Source organism: Protopterus annectens, chromosome 5.part0 (genome assembly GCF_019279795.1).
Source record: "Protopterus annectens isolate FY-2018-M chromosome 5.part0, PAN1.0, whole genome shotgun sequence".
NCBI lineage: Eukaryota > Metazoa > Chordata > Ceratodontiformes > Protopteridae > Protopterus > Protopterus annectens.
Genome location: NC_056735.1, coordinates 1,327,936,757 through 1,327,958,189, shown reverse-complemented (window position 1 = coordinate 1,327,958,189; position 21,433 = coordinate 1,327,936,757). Strand labels below are relative to the sequence as shown.

Sequence of the window (21,433 nt, the reverse complement as noted above, 5' to 3'; positions counted from 1 at the left end):
ATGGCATAAATGTCGATGTTCTCCATTTTAAGGTTTGCTTTGAGTGAGTGCATTTTGAGATTTAAACTTTTAGCATTGAGCAGCATGACCCCCAGATTGCATTTGTTTGTAGATGTTATGGTGGTAATTTGGTCTTTGGAACACCACCTAAAAAAGCACTATAGGGGTGTCAAATGCCTTGGCCAGTATCTGGAAGCCCAGGGGTGAAAGATGCAGGCCATCTGGCAAAGCATCGAGGTCTGTCAATTATGTCATCCTAGGCAGACAGATGCTGGATCCCCTTAGAATGACACCAGAAACTTCGCCAATTGTTGAAATTAATCATTTTCTGCTTGTACTGTGGTATCATTCTGGGTGATGGTAAGATGCTGCACAGGGCTAGTGTCATACCCGCCTGGGCTACATAATTTGTGAGCTCCTCCATGTCTCTTTTCATGTAGTCCAGGGAGGTACATCTCAGGTCAGTCACACCCACATGTACAATGACAGAGTCATATTTGTACCTGTTGTTGAGGGAACTGAGTGCATGCGTTATGAGGTGCATCCTGGTGCCTGACAGGCAGATGACTCTTACTTTCTCCTTATTCGACCTAGTGAGTGGGACATCAGTTTGCCTCACTATCTAGTCATCTATGACTAGTGTGTTGGGCATACTGTTTTGCCTTAGGGGCTTTGGTTAAGTGGCACACTGGTTAGGAGAGTTATGTGTCTTGTGATTAGTGTTGTGTCGCGGTGGTTGAGTACATTTCTGCCTTGAAGGTCTCTGCTGTTTTGGTAGATTTTTATTGAGAGCCTCCAAGAAGCTGGGTGTGTGGTTTGTGCTTTTATGTCAAGGCAGTGCTGGTGTGTGTTCTGGAGGGCTATGTGTTCCATGTGATGTGGTGCAAGTGTTGACCTTCTTCTCTTGGCCAGCTGTTCCAGTCTTGGCTGGAGAGTGTGTGGCTTCCATTTTGGATATATAAGTGCATCTTTCACAAGCCTGAGTGTTGGGAGGTAAGAGGAGATGGTTGTCAATGTACATGAGGCAGTTGCTACGTTGCTTCAGGATGCCCAAGTTCACCAGGTTAATAGGAGAAAGCAAGGGGAACCAACCTTTAGACATGCCTGGAGGGGTGGGCATGAATAATAAGTACTGGAGCTGTTTCCTTGTAGTAGGTTTAATGCTGGTAGCACTTTTGTGTGCTACAAAAATTGCTACAAGAAGTCTGATAAAGTGCTAGACTAATAAGCTAGTAAAAGTGCAGGAAAGGAGAGAACTAGCAGATCTAAGGGAAAAATTGAAGAGCAGACTTTGGCACCGCTCAGGAGCTTACAAACAGTCCTGGATACATCAAATCTGTATCTGGACTAGACTAGTTACAGGAAAGGCGGGAAAAGAAGTGCAAACACAGGCTTTTAGACCACAAAGTTGAAAGAGATGGAAAAACTGCCCAAATGGCCAATAAACTACAATTATTGGTGCAGAAACCACTCCTCTTGTGGTAGATAGGCTACCTAGTGCTTAGCACTCCCACTGTTAAGCTAATAGGCTTCCCTCCAACAAAGAAAGGCTTGGGGGGCTCAGAAGCTTACAACCAGTCCTGGATACAGCAAATCTGTATCTGGACTGGACTAGTTACAGGAAGGGTGGGTGGAAAAAATGCCCAAACGACCAATAGTCTACGATTTCTGGGCCAGAAACCACTCCTCTTGTGGTAGATATACTATCTAGTGCTTACCACTCCCACTGATAATCTAGAAGGCTTCCCTCCAACATAGAAAAGCTTGGGGGCTCAGAAACTTACACACAGTCCTGGATACAGAAAATCTGTATCTGGACTAGACTACTTACAGGAAAAGCAGGAACAAGCTTAGATTTTTTTTTGTAAAGTAGAAAGGGAGAAAGGAGGAGCAGAAGATAATTCAAGGTTAAGAAATTAAGTGGGTTGGCCTTCTGAAATGTTCTCTCTGTATTAGGTAAAATGACCTAATAACACTAGATTGGGAGGTGTGTCCTAGATCAAACTTACACTAGGGGCGGGGAACTGCAAAGCCACCATGTATAAGAATAACACACTAATAGGGAGAGAGGGTGGGAAACTAAATCAGTTATATGATACACTTCTTGGCAGGAAATCAGAACAACAAACAGATGTTTAACCAATGGATAAAATTTCCAGTTAATACCTTACATACAGTGAAACTAGCTAGAAAAGATTTACAAACAGTGTAACACTAAAAACGTTATTTATCAGGCCCTGTAAGGCAGATAATTTTAGTACAGCCATGCAGATTAATTTATAGCTATGAAATACAGTAAAAAGTATGCAGCAGACAATAAAAGTGCTATACTTATCTTAGAATAAGCAATAACTAGTAGAAATAATCAAAAAAAAGGATACTTAATATTATATATTACAGATTAGAGTTTTGCTCAGTCCCCCTCCTCCGATTAGTGCCCCTCCTCCAATTAGCACAATGACTTAGGAAACAGAAGGTTGAAAGAAAGGATTGTTGCCAAACTTAGAGAGCAAATAATAAGAAAAATATCCAGCAATCCTGTAGAGGTATTACAGATATTTTGGAAATTTTATGAAAGTTTGAGGAAAATGTGAATAATGTGGAAAAGGAAAAGTACAAATGGAAATATTTATGGAAGACTTAAGCAAGCCAAGGTCAGAGGTAGATGAGGCTCAAGAATAACAATTAAGATAGGAGGACATGAGGTTAAAGCAGTGACATATAATCAATCAGCATGAATGTTTACAGGAATATATGGCATTTCTGTGGAAGTTTGGAAGCTAGAACGGAAGAAAGTGATGACAATCTGGAAGGTTTTGTTTTAACAGTATTTCAAAAGGAGGGAAGCATCAACATCCTGGAAGAAAGCTCTGGTGGCTATAATACCTAAAGATGGCATAGGAGTATTTACTCCAGCAAAGATGTGGGAGTGAGTGGATATCATTGTGTGTGTGTGTGTGTGTGTGTGCATGTTTGTCCCTAGAGGCATGAATGAGGCTGTGTGTGTGTGTGTGTGTGTGTGTGTGTGTGTGTGTGTGTGTGTGTGTGTGTGTGTGTGCATGTACATGTGTGTGTGCGCATGTGTCAGATTGTCTGTCTGCCTTGGTGCTCACTCTAAGGGAGTTAGGCAGAGAATTGCAAGTCTGGATATATGTGTGTGCATGTGTATGTGTGTGTATAGGTCTGTATGACTGTCTGTCTCAGTAGTCAGAGTGAAGTATGCAGTTCACCTACCTGCCTACTGCACTGTGCCTCAGTGTTCACAGTGCAGTATGCAGGTAGGTAAAGAAGGCTGAGATTGGATGCACGCACACGCGCTTGTGTGTGTGTGTGTCTGTGTGTGAGTTTGTGTGTCTGTGTATGTGTGTGAGGGCATGTGCATGTGTATGTGCATGTGTATGTGTGTGTGTGTGTGTGTGTGTGTGTGTGTGTGTGTGTGTGTGTGTGTGCACGTTTGTTCCTAGAGGCATGAATGAGGCTGAGTGAATGTGTGTGTGTGTGTGTGTGTGTGTGTGTGTGTGTGTGTGTGTGTGTGTGTGTGTGTGTGTGTGTGTGTGTGTGTGTGTGTGTGTACATTTGTGTGTGCGCATGTGTCAGATTGTCTGTCTGCCTTGGTGCTCACTCTAAGGGAGTTAGGCAGAGAATTGCAAGTCTGGATGTATGTGTGTGCATGTGTATGTGTGTGTATAGGTCTGTATGACTGTCTGCCTCAGTAGTCAGAGTGAAGTATGCAGTTCGCCTACCTGCCTACTGCACTGTGCCTCAGTGTTCACAGTGCAGTATGCAGGTAGGTAAAGAAGGCTGAGATTGGATGCGTGCACGTGCGCTTGTGTGTGTGTGTGTGTGTGTGTGTGTGTGTGTGTGTGTGTGTGTGTGTGTGTGTGTGTGTGCATACGTGTGTGTATGTCTGCATGTGTGTGTATGTGTGTTTCTGTATAGATGTTCACAGTATGGAAGGAAGGGGATACTAAACCTGTGTGTGTATGTTTGTGCATGACTGTGTGTGTGTGTTTGTGCATGTGTGTTGTAGCATGTGTACTACTGCATGGGTGACTGTTTATGTGAATGCCACAAACTGTGTGGGACTTGTTTATGAATAAGTAGATATGTGTGTGTGTGTGTGTGTGTGTGTGTGTGTGTGTGTGTGTGTGTGTGTGTGTGTGTGTGTGTGTGTGTGTGTGTGTATGTGTGTCTTTGGTTTGATTTTCTGTCTACCTTAGTAGTCACTCTAAGAGGTCCTAGTAGGGGATTGTAAGTCTGGATGTGTGTGTGTGTGTGTGTGTGTGTGTGTGTGTGTGTGTGTGTGTGTGTGTGTGTGTGTCTGTGTGCGTGTGTGCTTGTGTGTGTGTGTGTGTGTGTGTGTGGAGTGTGTGTGGCATGTGTGTGTGTGTGTGTGTGTGTGTGTGTGTGTGTCTTTGTGTTTGATTGTCTGTCTACCTTAATGGTCACTCTAAGAGGGCATAGTAGGGGATTGTGAGTCTGGATGTATGTGTATCCATGTGTGTGTGTGTGTGTGTGTGTGTGTGTGTGTGTGTGTGTGTGTGTGTGTGTGTGTGTGTGTGTGTGTGTGTGCGCGTGTGTGTGTGCGCGTGTGTGCGTGTCTGTGTGTGCATGTATGTGTGTGTGTGTGTGTGTGTGTGTGTGTGTGTGTGTGTGTGTGTGTGTGTGCGTGTGTATGTGTGTTTCTGCATAGGTGTTTGCAGTACGGAAGGTAGTATGTGTCATCTATCCACATGTTTGTTCTGAACTGATATACCATATACTTTCTTTAATAAAAACCTGTAGATAAAGTCTACATTAAAATTAAAAAAATGACAGATTAAAATGGATGATGTCACTCATGCAAATACCTGGCAACATGCTTGATAAAGAAGTATGCTGAATTGCTTCACTTGTCTGTGAGAGGAATGTAGATGTTGCTTCTGAGACAGGTGGTGAAGTAAAGGAGGATGATGTGCTACTAGTTAAAGGAATCATGGCCACATGAGTCGTGAATTCATCACTGACTGCTGAAGTAGATAGTGGCTGAGATACTGTACTTGTACCTTGCGAAGCTGGCTGATATGATGTGCTTACAAGCACAGTTGGAAGAAGGCTTGTCTTTGTTTTTGAAGTAACAGATGGTGATGATGATGTGTCTGCTGCCACTGTAGAACTACTGAGTTGAGAACTATGCACACTCATAGTTTCAGTGGTAGTGAATGCACTACTTTCTGAAACAGAAGGTCCAAGTGTTACTAATGATAATGTGATCGGTGTAGAAGTGGTCTCCATAGTGGACATTGGTGATGTTACAACCATTATGTCCATGGCAGTTGTCTTGGTAGAATCAATACCATTTGATGAACTGCTTCTTTCTGGCTGAAAAGAGCTGTCAGGCAGCATAACTGCTGAAGTAGTGAGAGGAGCTGTATCTTTACTTTGTGGTATGTTTGTGGCTACTGTAGAAACAGGGGTAGATGCTGTTGCTGATACTGACACAGAAAATTGTGATGAAGTGAATGACTCAGAACGGACTTCTAATGTTGTACTAGCAGTGGAAAATCCAGTTCCTGGCTGAGGAATAGATGTGGATGAGAATTGCGTAGTAGTAATGATTTCAGATTCAGATGTTCCTAAATTTATTTTTGTGGTTCCCATGTTGACAGCAGCATTTGATGATGACTCAGATACTTGACTGGTTCCTGAAATAACAGTTACAGAGGCAGATGTTGGCTGTGTTGAAAATACAGAGGTCTGTGTTGCTTCTGGAGAAAACTTCACTGACTCTGATGTCATAGAATTAATTGCTGAACCTTTTACAGCGGTAGCACTAGTTAGCAATACTGTTGATTTTGTTGTGGCTTGCTCAGGAATAGTAGCAATGGAAGATGCAGTTTCAGGAGTGGGTACTGAGTCTGAGTGTGTTTTTGGAGAAACAGTACCTTCTGAAATTAAAGTGATAGAAGTCATTGCTGTAGATTTCTCTGTAGTAGTTCTGCCTGAGTGGGTAATGAGCCTAGTGCTGCTGTTTGTAACTGTAACAGCTGCTGTAGATGATGCTTCAGGTGTCGTAAACACTGTTTGTAATGATGGAGATGTTGCAGAAGTCTGTATGCTGCTTTCTACAAAGCTGGCAGATGCATTGATTGACACTGTGGTATTCACATATCCAGTTATAGATGTAAGAGCTGATATTGTCTCCACCTCTGCCATGCTGGATTTTTCTGATATGAATGTTGCAGAACTAAGGGCTGTAGTTTCTGAAGTGATACCAGTGATCGACAGAGAGATGGGACCAGTGTGAGATTGTTGGTCAGAACTAAGGGCCATTTTTTCTGAAGTGATGCCAGTGGTTGACAGAGAGATGGGACCAGTGTGAGATTGTTGGTCAGAACTAAGGGGCATTGTTTCTGAAGCAATGCCAGTGGCTGACAATGAGATGGGGGTAGTTTGAGATTGTTGGTCAGAACTAAGGGTTGTAGTTTCAGAAATTATATTAATGGGTGACAGTGAGATGGGAGTAGTGTGAGATTGTCGGTCAGAGCTTAGAGTCATAATTTCTGAAGTGATGCCTGAGGTTGACAGTGAGATGGGAGCAGACTGAGATTGTTGGTCTGAACTAAGGAGCATAGTTTCAGAAGTGATGCCTGTGGGTGACAGTGAGATGGGAATAATGTGAGATTGTTGTTCAGAACTAAGGATTGTAGTTTCTGAAGTGATGCCAGAGGTCAACAGTGAGATGGAAACAGTGTGAGATTGTTTGCCAGAACTAAGGGCCATGGTTTCTGAAGTGATGCCTGGAGTTGACAGAGAGATGGGATCAGTATGGAATTGTTGGTCAGAAGTAATGGTTGTAGTTTCAGAAGTGATGCCTGAGGTTAACAGTGAGATGGCACTAGTATGAGATTGTTGGTCAGAACTAAGGGCCATGGTTTCTAAAGTGATGCCAGTGTTTGACAGAGTCATGAGTCCAGTGTGAGATTGTTGGTCAGTACTAAGGGGCATTGTTTCTGAAGTAATGCCAGTGGCTGACAATGAGATGGGGGCAGTTTGAGATTGTTGGTCAGACCTAAGGGTTGTAGTTTCAGAAATTATATTAGTGGGTGACAGTGAGATGGAAGGAGTGTGAGATTGTTGGTCAGAAGTAAGGATTGTAGTTTCAGAAGTGATGCCATTGGTTGACAATGAGATGGGACCAGTATGCGATTCTTGGTCAGAACTAAGGGTTGTAGTTTCAGACGTGATGCCACTGGTTGACAGTGAGATGGGACCAGTGTGAGATTGTTGGTAAGAACTAAGGGCCATGGTTTCTGAAGTGATGCCAGTGGTTGACAGAGAGATGGAAACAGTGTGAGATTGTTGGTCTGAACTAAGGGCCATTGTTTCTGAAGTAATGCCAGTGGTTGACAATGGGATGGGGGCAGTTTGAGATTGTTGGTCCGAACTAAAGGTTGTAGTTTCAGAAATATTATTAGTGGGTGACAGTGAGATGGGAGAAGATTGAGATTGTCGGTCAGAGCTTAGAGTCATAATTTCTGAAGTGATGCCTGAGGTTGACAATGAGATGGGAGTAGATTGAGATTGTTGGTCCAAAGTAAGGGGCATAGTTTCTGAAGTGATGCCTGAGGTTGACAATGAGATGGGAGTAGATTGAGATTGTTGGTCCAAAGTAAGGGGCATAGTTTCTGAAGTGATGCCTGAGGTTGACAATGAGATGGGAGTAGATTGAGATTGTTGGTCCAAAGTAAGGGGCATAGTTTCTGAAGTGATGCCTGAGGTTGACAGTGAGATGGGAACAGTTTTAGATTCTTGTTCAGAACTAAGTGTTGTAGTTTTCGAAATTATGCCAGTGGTTGACAGTGAGATAAGAACAGTTTGAGACTGTTGGTCAGAACTAAGGGTTGTAGTTTCAGGAGTGATGCCACTAGTGGACAGTGAGATGGGAGCAGATTGAGATGGTTTGTCAGAACTTAGAGTCATATTTCCTGAAGCCATGACTGAGGTTGACAGTGAGATGGGAACAGTGTGAGATTGTTGGTCAGAACTAAAGATTGTAGTTCTTGAAGTGATGCCAGAGGTTAACAGTGAGATGGAACCAGTGTGAAATTGTTGGTCAGAATTAAGGGCCATGGTTTCTGAAGTGATGCTCTGGGTTGACAGTGAGATGGGAATAGTGTGAGATGTTTGGTCAGAACTAAACATAGTTTCTGAAGTGAATCCAGGAGTTGACTGTGAGATGGGAACAGCGTGAGATTTTTGGACAGAGCTAAGGGGCATAGCTTTTGAAGTAATGCCAGTGGCTGACAGAGAGATTGGACTAGTGTGATGTTGTTGGTCAGAACTAAGGGCTGTAGTTTCTGAAGCGATGGCAGTGGTTAACAGTGTGATGGAAACAGTGTGAGACTGTTGGCCAGAGGTAAGTGTCATAGTTTCTGAAGTGAGGCCAGTGGTTGACAGTGAGATAGGACCTGTGTGAGATTGCTGGCCAGTACTAAGGGCTGTAGTATTTGACATAATATCAGAGGTTGACAGTGAGATGGGAGTAGTGTGAGATTGTTGGCCAGAACTAAAGGTCATAGTTTCAGGAATGATGACACTGGTTGACCATGAGATGGGAACAGTTTGAGATTTTTGGTCAGAAGTAAAGATTGTAGTTTCAGAAGTGATGCCACTGGTTGACAGTGAGATGGGAGCAGATTGAGATTGTTGGTCAGAACTAAGGATTGTAGTTTTTGAAGTGATGCCTGAGGTTAACAGTGAGATGGCACTAGTATGAGATTGTTGGTCAGAACTAAGGGCCATTGTTTCTGAAGTAATGCCAGTGGTTGACAAAGAGATAGGGACAGTTTGAGATTGTCGGTCAGAACTAAGGATTGCAGTTTCTGAGGTGATGCCAGAGGTCAACAGTGAGATGGCACTAGTATGCGATTGTTGGTCAGAACTAAGGGCCATTGTTTCTGAAGTAATGCCAGTGGTTGACAATGAGATAGGGGCAGTTTGAGATTGTTGTTCAGAGCTAAGTGTTGTAGTTTCAAAAGTGATGCCAGTAGTTGACAGTGAGATGGCAACAGTTTGAGATTGTTGGTCAGAAGTAAGGGCCATAGTTTCTGAAGTGATTCCTGAGGTTGACAGTGAGATGGGAACAGTGTGAGATTCTTGTTCAGAACTGAGTGTTGTAGTTTCAAAAGTGATGCCAGTGGCTGACAGTGAGATAGGAACAGTTTGAGACTGCCGGGCAGAACTAAGGGTTGTAGTTTCAGGAGTGATGCTTGAGGTTGACAGTGAGATGGGAACAGTGTGAGATTGTTGGTCAGAGCTAAGGGGCATAGTTTCTGAAGTAATGCCTGTCACTGACAGTGAGATAGGACCAGTGTGAGATTGTTGGGCAGTACTAAGGATTGTAGTATCTGACATAATATCAGAGGTTGACAGTGAGATTTGGGTAGTGTGAGATTGTTGGCCAGAATTAAGGGTTGTAGTTTCCAAAATGATGCCAGATGTTGACAGTGAGATGGGAACAGTGTGAGATTGCTGGTCAGAACTGAGAATTGTAGTTTCTGAAGTGATGTCAGTGGTTGACGGTGACATGGGAGCAGTTTGAGATTTTTGGTCAGAACTAAGGATTGTAGTTTCAGAAATGATGCCATTAGTTGACAGTGAGATGGGAGAAGATTGAGATTGTTGGTCAGAACTTAGAGTCATAATTTCTGAAGTGCTGCCTGAGGTTGACAGTGAGATGGGAACAGTGTGAGCTTGTTGGTCTGAAATAAGGATTGTTGTTTTTGAAGTGATGCCAGAGGTTAAAAGGGAGTTGGGGCTAGTGTGAGGCTGTTGATCAGCACTAACGGTCATAGTTTCTGAAGTGGTGCCAGTGACTGACAGTGAGATGGGAACAGTTTGAGATTGTTGGCCAGAACTAAGGATTGTATTTTCAGAAGTGATGCCAATGGTTGACAGTGAACTGGAAGCAGATTGAGATTGTTTGTCAGAACTTAAAGACATAGTTTCTGAAGTGATGCTTGAGGCTGACAGTGAGATGGGACCAGTGTGAGATTGTTGGTCAGTACTAATGGTCGTAGTTTCTAATATACTGCCAGAGGCTGATATTGAGATGGGAACAGTGTGAGATTGTTGGTCAGAAGTAAGTGTTGTAGTTTCTAATATACTGCCAGAGGCTGACACTGAGATGGGGACAGTATGAGATTGTTGGTCAGAACTAAGTGTTGTTGTTTTTGAAGTGATGCCTGTGGCTGACAGAGAGATGGGAGTAGTGTGATATTGTTGGTCAGAACTAAGGGCTGTAGTATCTGAAGTGATGCCAGAGGTTGACAGTAAGATGGGAGTAGTGATAGATTGTTGGTCAGAACTAGGGGGCATAGTTTCTGAAGTAATGCCAGTGGCTGACAATGAGATGGGGGCAGTTTGAGATTGTTGGTCAGAACTAAGGGTTGTAGTTTCAGAAATGTTATTAGTGGGTGACAGTGAGATGGCACTAGTATGAGATTGTTGGTCAGAACTAAGGGCCATGGTTTCTGAATTGATGCTAGTGGTTGACAGAGTCATGAGTCCAGTGTGAGATTGTTGTTCAGAACTAAGTGTTGTAGTTTCAAAAGTGATGCCAGTAGTTGACAGTGAGATGGAAACAGTTTGAGATTGTTGGTCAGAAGTTAGGGCCATAGTTTCTGAAGTGATGCCTGAGGTTGACAGTGAGATGGGAACAGTGTGAGATTCTTGTTCAGAACTGAGTGTTGCAGTTTCAAAAGTGATGCCAGTGGCTGACAGTGAGATAGGAACAGTTTGAGACTGCCGGGCAGAACTAAGGGTTGTAGTTTCAGGAGTGATGCCTGAGGTTGACAGTGAGATGGGAACAGTGTGAGATTGTTGGTCAGAGCTAAGGGGCATAGTTTCTGAAGTAATGCCTGTCACTGACAGTAAGATAGGACCAGTGTGAGATTGTTGGGCAGTACTAAGGATTGTAGTATCTGACATAATATCAGATGTTGACAGTGAGATTTGGGTAGTGTGAGATTGTTGGCCAGAATTAAGGGTTGTAGTTTCCAAAATGATGCCAGATGTTGACAGTGAGACGGGAACAGTGTGAGATTGCTGGTCAGAACTGAGAATTGTAGTTTCTGAAGTGATGCCAGTGGTTGACAGTGACATGGGAGCAGTTTGAGATTTTTGGTCAGAACTAAGGATTGTAGTTTCAGAAGTGATGCCAGTAGTTGACAGTGAGATGGGAGAAGATTGAGATCGTTGGTCAGAACTTAGAGTCATAATTTCTGGAGTGATGCCTGAGGTTGACAGTGAGATGGGAGCAGACTGAGATTGTTGGTCAGAATTTAGAGTAATGGTTTCTGAAATGCTGCCTGAGGTTGACAGTGAGATGGGAACAGTGTGAGCTTGTTGGTCTGAAATAAGGATTGTTGTTTTTGAAGTGATGCCAGAGGTTAAAAGGGAGTTGGGGCTAGTGTGAGGTTGTTGAACAGCACTAACAGTCATAGTTTCTGAAGTGGTGCCAGTGACTGACAGTGAGATGGGAACAGTTTGAGATTGTTGGCCAGAACTAAGAATTGTAGTTTCAGAAGTGATGCCAATGGTTGACAGTGAACTGGAAGCAGATTGAGATTGTTTGTCAGAACTTAAAGACATAGTTTCTGAAGTGATGCTTGAGGCTGAGAGTGAGATGGGACCAGTGTGAGATTGTTGGTCAGACGTAAGTGTTGTAGTTTGTAATATACTGCCAGAGGCTGACATTGAGATGGGGACAGTGTGAGATTGTTGGTCAGAACTAAGTGTTGTTGTTTCTGAAGTGATGCCTGTGGCTGACAGAGAGATGGGACTAGTGTGATATTGTTGGCTAGAACTAAGGGCTGTAGTTTCTGAAGTGATGCCAGAGGTTGACAGTGAGATGGGAGCAGTGTGAGATTGTTGGTCAGAACTAAGGGGTATAGTTTCTGAAGTAATGGCAAAGGCTGACAGAGAGACTGGTATAGTGTGATATTGTTGGCTGGAACTAAGGGCTATAGTTTCTGAAGTGATGGCAGAGGTTGACAGTGAGATGGGAACAGTGTGAGATTGTTGGTCAGAATTGAAAACTGTAGTTTTTGAAGTGATGCCAGATATTGACTGGGAGATGGGAACAGTGTGGGATTGTTGGTTAGAACTAAGTGGCATAGTTTCTGAAGTAATGTCTGTCACTGACAGTGAGATAGGACCAGTTTGAGATTGTTGGGCAGTACTAAGGATTGTAGTATCTGACATAATATCAGAGGTTGACAGTGAGGTTTGGGTAGTGTGAGATTGTTGGCCAGAATTAAGGGTTGTAGTTTCCACAGTGATGCCAGATGTTGACAGTGAGATGGGAACAATGTGAGATTGCTGGTCAGAACTGAGAATTGTAATTTCTGAAGTGATGCCAGTAGTTGACAGTGACATTGGAGCAGTTTGAGATTTTTGGTCAGAAGTAAAGATTGTAGTTCCAGAAGTGATACCAGTAGTTGACAGTGAGATGGAAACAGTTTGAGATTGTTGGTCAGAAGTAAGGGCCATAGTTTCTGAAGTGATGCCTGAGGTTGACAGTGAGATGGGAACAGTGTGAGATTCTTGTTCAGAACTAAGTGTTGTAGTTTCAAAAGTGATGTCAGTGGCTGACATTGAGATAGGAACAATTTGAGACTGCCGGGCAGAACTAAGGGTTGTAGTTTCAGGAGTGATGCCTGAGGTTGACAGTGAGATGGGAACAGTGTGAGATTGTTGGTCAGAACTAAGGAGCATAGTTTCTGAAGTAATGCCTGTTGCTGACAGTGAGATAGGACCAGTGTGAGATTGTTGGTTAGGACTAATGGTTGTAGTATCTGACATAATATCAGAGGCTGACAGTGAGATTTGGGTAGTGTGAGATTGTTGGCCAGAATTAAGTGTTGTAGGTTCCAAAGTGATGCCAGATGTTGACAGTGAGATGGGAACAGTGTGAGATTGCTGGTCAGAACTGAGAACTGTAGTTTCTGAAGTGATGCCAGTGGTTGACAGTGACATGGGAGCAGTTTGAGATTTTTGGTGAGAACTAATTATTGTAGTTTCAGAAGTGATGCCTGTGGCTGACAGAACGATGGGACTAGTGTGATATTGTTGGCTAAACCTAAGGGCTGTAGTTTCTGAAGTGATGACAGAGGTTGACAGTGAGATGGGAACAGTGTGAGACTGTTGGTCAGAATTGATAACTGTAGTTTTTGAAGTGATGTTAGAGGTTAACAGTGAGGTGGGGCTAGTGTGAGATTGTTGGTCAGAACTGAGGGACATGGTTTCTGATGTAATGCCAGGGGTTGACGGTGAGATGGGAACAGTGTGGGCTTGTTGGTCAGAACTAAGGGCCATGGTTTCTGAAGTAACGCCTGTCACTGACAGTGAGATAGGATGAGTGTGAGATTGTTGGGCAGTACTAAGGATTGTAGTATCTGACATAATATCAGAGGTTGACAGTGAGATTTGGGTAGTGTGAGATTGTTGGCCAGAATTAAGGGTTGTAGTTTCCAAAATGATGCCAGATGTTGACAGTGAGATGGGAACAGTGTGAGATTGCTGGTCAGAACTGAGAATTGTAGTTTCTGAAGTGATGCCAGTGGTTGACAGTGACATGGGAGCAGTTTGAGATTTTTGGTCAGAACTAAGGATTGTAGTTTCAGAAGTGATGCCAGTAGTTGACAGTGAGATGGTAGAAGATTGAGATCGTTGGTCAGAACTTAGAGTCATAATTTCTGGAGTGATGCCTGAGGTTGACAGTGAGATGGGAGCAGACTGAGATTGTTGGTCAGAATTTAGAGTAATGGTTTCTGAAATGCTGCCTGAGGTTGACAGTGAGATGGGAACAGTGTGAGCTTGTTGGTCTGAAATAAGGATTGTTGTTTTTGAAGTGATGCCAGAGGTTAAAAGGGAGTTTGGGCTAGTGTGAGGTTGTTCATCAGCACTAACAGTCATAGTTTCTGAAGTGGTGCCAGTGACTGACAGTGAGATGGGAACAGTTTGAGATTGTTGGCCAGAACTAAGGATTGTAGTTTCAGAAGTGATGCCAATGGTTGACAGTGAAATGGAAGCAGATTGAGATTGTTTGTCAGAACTTAAAGACATAGTTTCTGAAGTGATGCTTGAGGCTGACAGTGAGATGGGACCAGTGTGAGATTGTTGGTCAGTACTAATGGTCGTAGTTTCTAATATACTGCCAGAGGCTGATATTGAGATGGGAACAGTGTGAGATTGTTGGTCAGACGTAAGTGTTGTAGTTTCTAATATATTGCCAGAGGCTGTCATTGAGATGGGGACAGTGTGAGATTGTTGGTCAGAACTAAGTGTTGTTGTTTCTGAAGTGATGCCTGTGGCTGACAGAGAGATGGGACTAGTGTGATATTGTTGGCTAGAACTAAGGGCTGTAGTTTCTGAAGTGATGCCAGAGGTTGACAGTGAGATGGGAGCAGTGTGAGATTGTTGGTCAGAACTAAGGGGTATAGTTTCTGAAGTAATGGCAAAGGCTGACAGAGAGACTGGTATAGTGTGATACTGTTGGCTGGAACTAAGGGCTACAGTTTCTGAAGTGATGGCAGAGGTTGACAGTGAGATGGGAACAGTGTGAGATTGTTGGTCAGAATTGAAAACTGTAGTTTTTGAAGTGATGCCAGATATTGACAGGGAGATGGGAACAGTGGGGGATTGTTGGTTAGAACTAAGTGGCATAGTTTCTGAAGTAATGTCTGTCACTGACAGTGAGATAGGACCAGTATGAGATTGTTGGGCAGTACTAAGGATTGTAGTATCTGACATAATATCAGAGGTTGACAGTGAGGTTTGGGTAGTGTGAGATTGTTGGCCAGAATTAAGGGTTGTAGTTTCCGCAGTGATGCCAGATGTTGACAGTGAGATGGGAACAGTGTGAGATTGCTGGTCAGAACTGAGAATTGTAATTTCTGAAGTGATGCCAGTAGTTGACAGTGACATTGGAGCAGTTTGAGATTTTTGGTCAGAAGTAAAGATTGTAGTTCCAGAAGTGATGCCAGTAGTTGACAGTGAGATGGAAACAGTTTGAGATTGTTGGTCAGAAGTAAGGGCCATAGTTTCTGAAGTGATGCCTGAGGTTGACAGTGAGATGGGAACAGTGTGAGATTCTTGTTCAGAACTAAGTGTTGTAGTTTCAAAAGTGATGTCAGTGGCTGACATTGAGATAGGAACAATTTGAGACTGCCGGGCAGAACTAAGGGTTGTAGTTTCAGGAGTGATGCCTGAGGTTGACAGTGAGATGGGAACAGTGTGAGATTGTTGGTTAGAACTAAGGAGCATAGTTTCTGAAGTAATGCCTGTTGCTGACAGTGAGATAGGACCAGTGTGAGATTGTTGGTTAGGACTAATGGTTGTAGTATCTGACATAATATCAGAGATTGACAGTGAGATTTGGGTAGTGTGAGATTGTTGGCCAGAATTAAGTATTGTAGGTTCCAAAGTGATGCCAGATGTTGACAGTGAGATGGGAACAGTGTGAGATTGCTGGTCAGAACTGAGAACTGTAGTTTCTGAAGTGATGCCAGTGGTTGACAGTGACATGGGAGCAGTTTGAGATTTTTGGTGAGAACTAATTATTGTAGTTTCAGAAGTGATGCCTGTGGCTGACAGAAAGATGGGACTAGTGTGATATTGTTGGCTAAACCTAAGGGCTGTAGTTTCTGAAGTGATGACAGAGGTTGACAGTGAGATGGGAACAGTGTGAGACTGTTGGTCAGAATTGATAACTGTAGTTTTTGAAGTGATGTTAGAGGTTAACAGTGAGGTGGGGCTAGTGTGAGATTGTTGGTCAGAACTGAGGGACATGGTTTCTGAAGTAATGCCAGGGGTTGACGGTGAGATGGGAACAGTGTGGGCTTGTTGGTCAGAACTAAGGGCCATGGTTTCTGAAGTAACGCCTGCCACTGACAGTGAGATATGATGAGTGTGAGATTGTTGGGCAGTACTAAGGATTGTAGTATCTGACATAATATCAGAGGTTGACAGTGAGATTTGGGTAGTGTGAGATTGTTGGCCAGAATTAAGGGTTGTAGTTTCCAAAATGATGCCAGATGTTGACAGTGAGATGGGAACAGTGTGAGATTGCTGGTCAGAACTGAGAATTGTAGTTTCTGAAGTGATGCCAGTGGTTGACAGTGACATGGGAGAAGTTTGAGATTTTTGGTCAGAACTAAGGATTGTAGTTTCAGAAGTGATGCCAGTAGTTGACAGTGAGATGGGAGAAGATTGAGATCGTTGGTCAGAACTTAGAGTCATAATTTCTGGAGTGATGCCTGAGGTTGACAGTGAGATGGGAGCAGACTGAGATTGTTGGTCAGAATTTAGAGTAATGGTTTCTGAAATGCTGCCTGAGGTTGACAGTGAGATGGGAACAGTGTGAGCTTGTTGGTCTGAAATAAGGATTGTTGTTTTTGAAGTGATGCCAGAGGTTAAAAGGGAGTTTGGGCTAGTGTGAGGTTGTTGATCAGCACTAACAGTCATAGTTTCTGAAGTGGCGCCAGTGACTGACAGTGAGATGGGAACAGTTTGAGATTGTTGGCCAGAACTAAGGATTGTAGTTTCAGAAGTGATGCCAATGGTTGACAGTGAAATGGAAGCAGATTGAGATTGTTTGTCAGAACTTAAAGACATAGTTTCTGAAGTGATGCTTGAGGCTGACAGTGAGATGGGACCAGTGTGAGATTGTTGGTCAGTACCAATGGTCGTAATCTCTAATATACTGCCAGAGGCTGATATTGAGATGGGAACAGTGTGAGATTGTTGGTCAGACGTAAGTGTTGTAGTTTGTAATATACTGCCAGAGGCTGACATTGAGATGGGGACAGTGTGAGATTGCTGGTCAGAACTAAGTGTTGTTGTTTCTGAAGTGATGCCTGTGGCTGACAGAGAGATGGGACTAGTGTGATATTGTTGGCTAGAACTAAGGGCTGTAGTTTCTGAAGTGATGCCAGAGGTTGACAGTGAGATGGGAGCAGTGTGAGATTGTTGGTCAGAACTAAGGGGTATAGTTTCTGAAGTAATGGCAAAGGCTGACAGAGAGACTGGTATAGTGTGATATTGTTGGCTGGAACTAAGGGCTATAGTTTCTGAAGTGATGGCAGAGGTCGACAGTGAGATGGGAACAGTGTGAGATTGTTGGTCAGAATTGAAAACTGTAGTTTTTGAAGTGATGCCAGATATTGACAGGGAGATGGGAACAGTGTGGGATTGTTGGTTAGAACTAAGTGGCATAGTTTCTGAAGTAATGTCTGTCACTGACAGTGAGATAGGACCAGTTTGAGATTGTTGGGCAGTACTAAGGATTGTAGTATCTGACATAATATCAGGGGTTGACAGTGAGGTTTGGGTAGTGTGAGATTGTTGGCCAGGATTAAGGGTTGTAGTTTCCACAGTGATGCCAGATGTTGACAGTGAGATGGGAACAGTGTGAGATTGCTGGTCAGAACTGAGAATTGTAATTTCTGAAGTGATGCCAGTAGTTGACAGTGACATTGGAGCAGTTTGAGATTTTTGGTCAGAAGTAAAGATTGTAGTTCCAGAAGTGATGCCAGTAGTTGACAGTGAGATGGAAACAGTTTGAGATTGTTGGTCAGAAGTAAGGGCCATAGTTTCTGAAGTGATGCCTGAGGTTGACAGTGAGATGGGAACAGTGTGAGATTCTTGTTCAGAACTAAGTGTTGTAGTTTCAAAAGTGATGTCAGTGGCTGATATTGAGATAGGAACAATTTGAGACTGCCGGGCAGAACTAAGGGTTGTAGTTTCAGGAGTGATGCCTGAGGTTGACAGTGAGATGGGAACAGTGTGAGATTGTTGGTCAGAACTAAGGAGCATAGTTTCTGAAGTAATGCCTGTTGCTGACAATGAGATAGGACCAGTGTGAGATTGTTGGTTAGGACTAATGGTTGCAGTATCTGACATAATATCAGAGGTTGACAGTGAGATTTGGGTAGTGTGAGATTGTTGGCCAGAATTAAGTGTTGTAGGTTCCAAAGTGATGCCAGATGTTGACAGTGTGATGGGAACAGTGTGAGATTGCTGGTCAGAACTGAGAACTGTAGTTTCTGAAGTGATGCCAGTGGTTGACAGTGACATGGGAGCAGTTTGAGATTTTTGGTGAGAACTAATTATTGTAGTTTCAGAAGTGATGCCTGTGGCTGACAGAAAGATGGGACTAGTGTGATATTGTTGACTAAACCTAAGGGCTGTAGTTTCTGAAGTGATGACAGAGGTTGACAGTGAGATGGGAACAGTGTGAGACTGTTGGTCAGAATTGATAACTGTAGTTTTTGAAGTGATGTTAGAGGTTAACAGTGAGGTGGGGCTAGTGTGAGATTGTTGGTCAGAACTGACGGACATGGTTTCTGAAGTAATGCCAGGGGTTGACGGTGAGATGGGAACAGTGTGGGCTTGTTGGTCAGAACTAAGGGCCATGGTTTCTGAAGTAACGCCTGTCACTGACAGTGAGATAGGATGAGTGTGAGATTGTTGGGCAGTACTAAGGATTGTAGTATCTGACATAATATCAGAGGTTGACAGTGAGATTTGGGTAGTGTGAGATTGTTGGCCAGAATTAAGGGTTGTAGTTTCCAAAGTGATGCCAGATGTTGACAGTGAGATGGGAGCAGTTTGAGATTTTTGGTCAGAACTAAGGATTGTAGTTTCAGAAGTGATGCCAGTAGTTGACAATGACATGGGAGAAGATTGAGATTGTTGGTCAAAACTTAGAGTCATAATTTCTGGAGTGATGCCTGAGGTTGACAGTGAGATGGGAGCAGACTGAGATTGTTGGTCAGAATTTAAAGTCATGGTTTCTGAAATGATGCTTGTGGTTGACAGTGAGATGGGAACAGTGTGAGCTTGTTGGTCTGAAGTAAGGATTGTTGTTTTTGAAGTGATGCCAGAGGTTAAAAGGGAGTTGGGGCTAGTGTGAGGTTGTTGATCAGCACTAACGGTCATAGTTTCTGAAGTGGTGCCAGTGACTGACAGTGAGATGGGAACAGTTTGAGATTGTTGGCCAGAACTAAGGATTGTAGTTTCAGAAGTGATGCCAATGGTTGACAGTGAAATGGAAGCAGATTGAGATTGTTTGTCAGAACTTAAAGACATAGTTTCTAAAGTGATGCTTGAGGCTGACAGTGAGATGGGACCAGTGTGAGATTGTTGGTCAGTACTAATGGTCGTAGTTTCTAATATACTGCCAGAGTCTGATATTGAGATAGGAACAGTGTGAGATTGTTGGTCAGACGTAAGTATTGTAGTTTCTAATATACTGCCAGAGGCTGACATTGAGATGGGGACAGTGTGAGATTGTTGGTCAGAACTAAGTGTTGTTGTTTCTGAAGTGATGTCAGAGGTTGGCATTGAGATGGAAACAGTGTGCGATTGTTGGTCAGAACTAAGGGTCATAGTTTCTGACGTGATGCCAGAAGCTGACAGAGGGTTGGAAATGGTATAAGATTGCTGATCTGAACTAAAGATTGTAGCTTCTGAAGTGATGCTAGAGGTTGAGAGCGGAATGGAAACAGTGTGAGATTGCTGGTCTGTACTAAGGGTAGTAGTATCTGACATAATATCAGAGGCTGACTGTGAGATGGGAGTAGTGTAATATTGCTGGCCATAATTAAGGGTTCTAGTTTCCAATGTGATTCCAGAGGTTGTTAGTGAGATGGGAACAGTTTGATATTGTTGGTCAGAACTAAGGCTTGTAGTTTCAGAAGTGATGCCAGAGGTTGACAGTGAGATGGGACCAGTATGAGACTGTTGGTCATAACTAGAAATTGTAGTTTCTAACACACTGCCAGAGGCTGACATTGAGATGGGGGCAGTGTGAGATTGTTGGTCAGAACGATAAGTCATAGTTTCTGAAGTCAAGCCAGGGGTTGACAGTAGGGTGAAAACAGATTGAGCATGTTTGTCTGAATTAAGGGCTGTAATTTCTGATGAGATACCAGAAGTTGACTGTGAGGTGGGTACAGTGTGAGACTGTTCGTCAGAATTAGGTGTTGTAATGTCTGATGAGATGCTAGAAGTTGATAGTGAGATGGGAACAGTGTGATATATCTTGTCAGATGTACTGGTTAATGCAGTGTCATTTGTAATGACTGAGGTTGAGTGTGCCCCTGCCATGTTAGATGATTCAGACATGGGTGCTGCAGAGGCCAGTGTGCTAGATTCTGATGTGATGGCTGAGGTTGAGTGTGCCCCAGGCATGTTAGATGATTCAGACACAGGTGCTGCAGAGGTCAGTGTACTAGATTCTGAAGTGATGGCCGAGGATGAGTGTGTCCCAGACATGTTAGATGATTCAGACACAGGTGCTGCAGAGGTCAGTGTGCTAGATTCTGAAGTGATGGCCGAGGCTGATGTTGGATTAGAAGGAGTACTTGATTCTGTAGTGACTGTCCTTCTTAAAGAGGTTTCTGATGTGGAAGCTGACAGTATCTCTGGCACTATGGATTTTTCTGAGAAATATAATGCTGAGCTCGGTTCAGTAGTTTTTGTAGTAATGAGTGAAGTTGACGCAACATTTGAAACTCCATTTAATCCTGCAGTATGTGCATTACTGCTTACAGATTCAGGTGTAGCTGATGATACTGGCTGCACTTCTGTTATGCTTGATTTTTCTGACAGATATTCTGTAGAAGGTAAGGCTGTTGATTCAGATGTCACAAACGTGCTACTCGGGATTACAGATGCTGCATTTGTCTCTGTAGCAGATGGGCTGTTGAATCCACTGTCAGATGTAACTGAATTTGATGGTACTTCTAGAGTTCGAAAGGATTCTGAAAAATATGGTACAGAATTTAATGTTGTAGTTTTTACAGTAACACCTGAATATAACTCTTTGTTAGATATGGTCCTATATTCCATTGTAGATACACTGATAAATGTAGTTTCAGAAGGAACAGTTGACAAGAACTTTATCTCTGTAGAACCCAAAGTTACTGCAGACATTGTGGGTGTAGTTTCAGTAGTAAAACTTAAGGTAGACAATGACTCAATTGGAATATTTGTTTCTGAGGTGGACAGAGAATGTTGTGTAGTTTCAGGAAATAAAATCGATGTAGACAGTGTACCTGATATGACTGGAGTTTCTGATAAATGTACTGCCGAACGCAATGTGGTACTTTCTGTGATGATGTCTGAAGATGACAGTGACTTAGATGCTGTTCCAGGCTCTGTGCTAGAAACACTGGTGAATGCAGTTTCATATACAGCTGCTGATGGGCTATTTTCCTCTGGTATGCTAAATGACTCTGCAGATGATGCTGAACTTTGTTTTAGAGTTTCTGTACTGATAACTGAGCCTGTGAGCATATTAGATACTGTGCTGGATTCTGTGACAGAAACACTGCTAAAAGCACCTTCAGATATAGTAGATGATTTTGGCAAGACCTCTGAAATG

The 21,433-nt window shown here is 43.1% G+C and overlaps 1 protein-coding gene across 1 annotated transcript in view; it reads right to left on the bottom strand.

Moving 5' to 3' along the window:
* Nucleotides 1–20,411, bottom strand: part of LOC122801653 (mucin-16-like) — a 221,402-nt gene extending 200,991 nt beyond the window's left edge. Inside the window, exon 1 of the mRNA XM_044071132.1 lies at nucleotides 4,851–20,411. Coding sequence (XP_043927067.1) covers nucleotides 4,851–20,322 — 15,472 coding nt within the window. The 5' untranslated portion in view covers nucleotides 20,323–20,411. The remainder of the gene's footprint in view (nucleotides 1–4,850) is intronic.
* Between the last annotated feature and the right edge of the window lie 1,022 nt (nucleotides 20,412–21,433).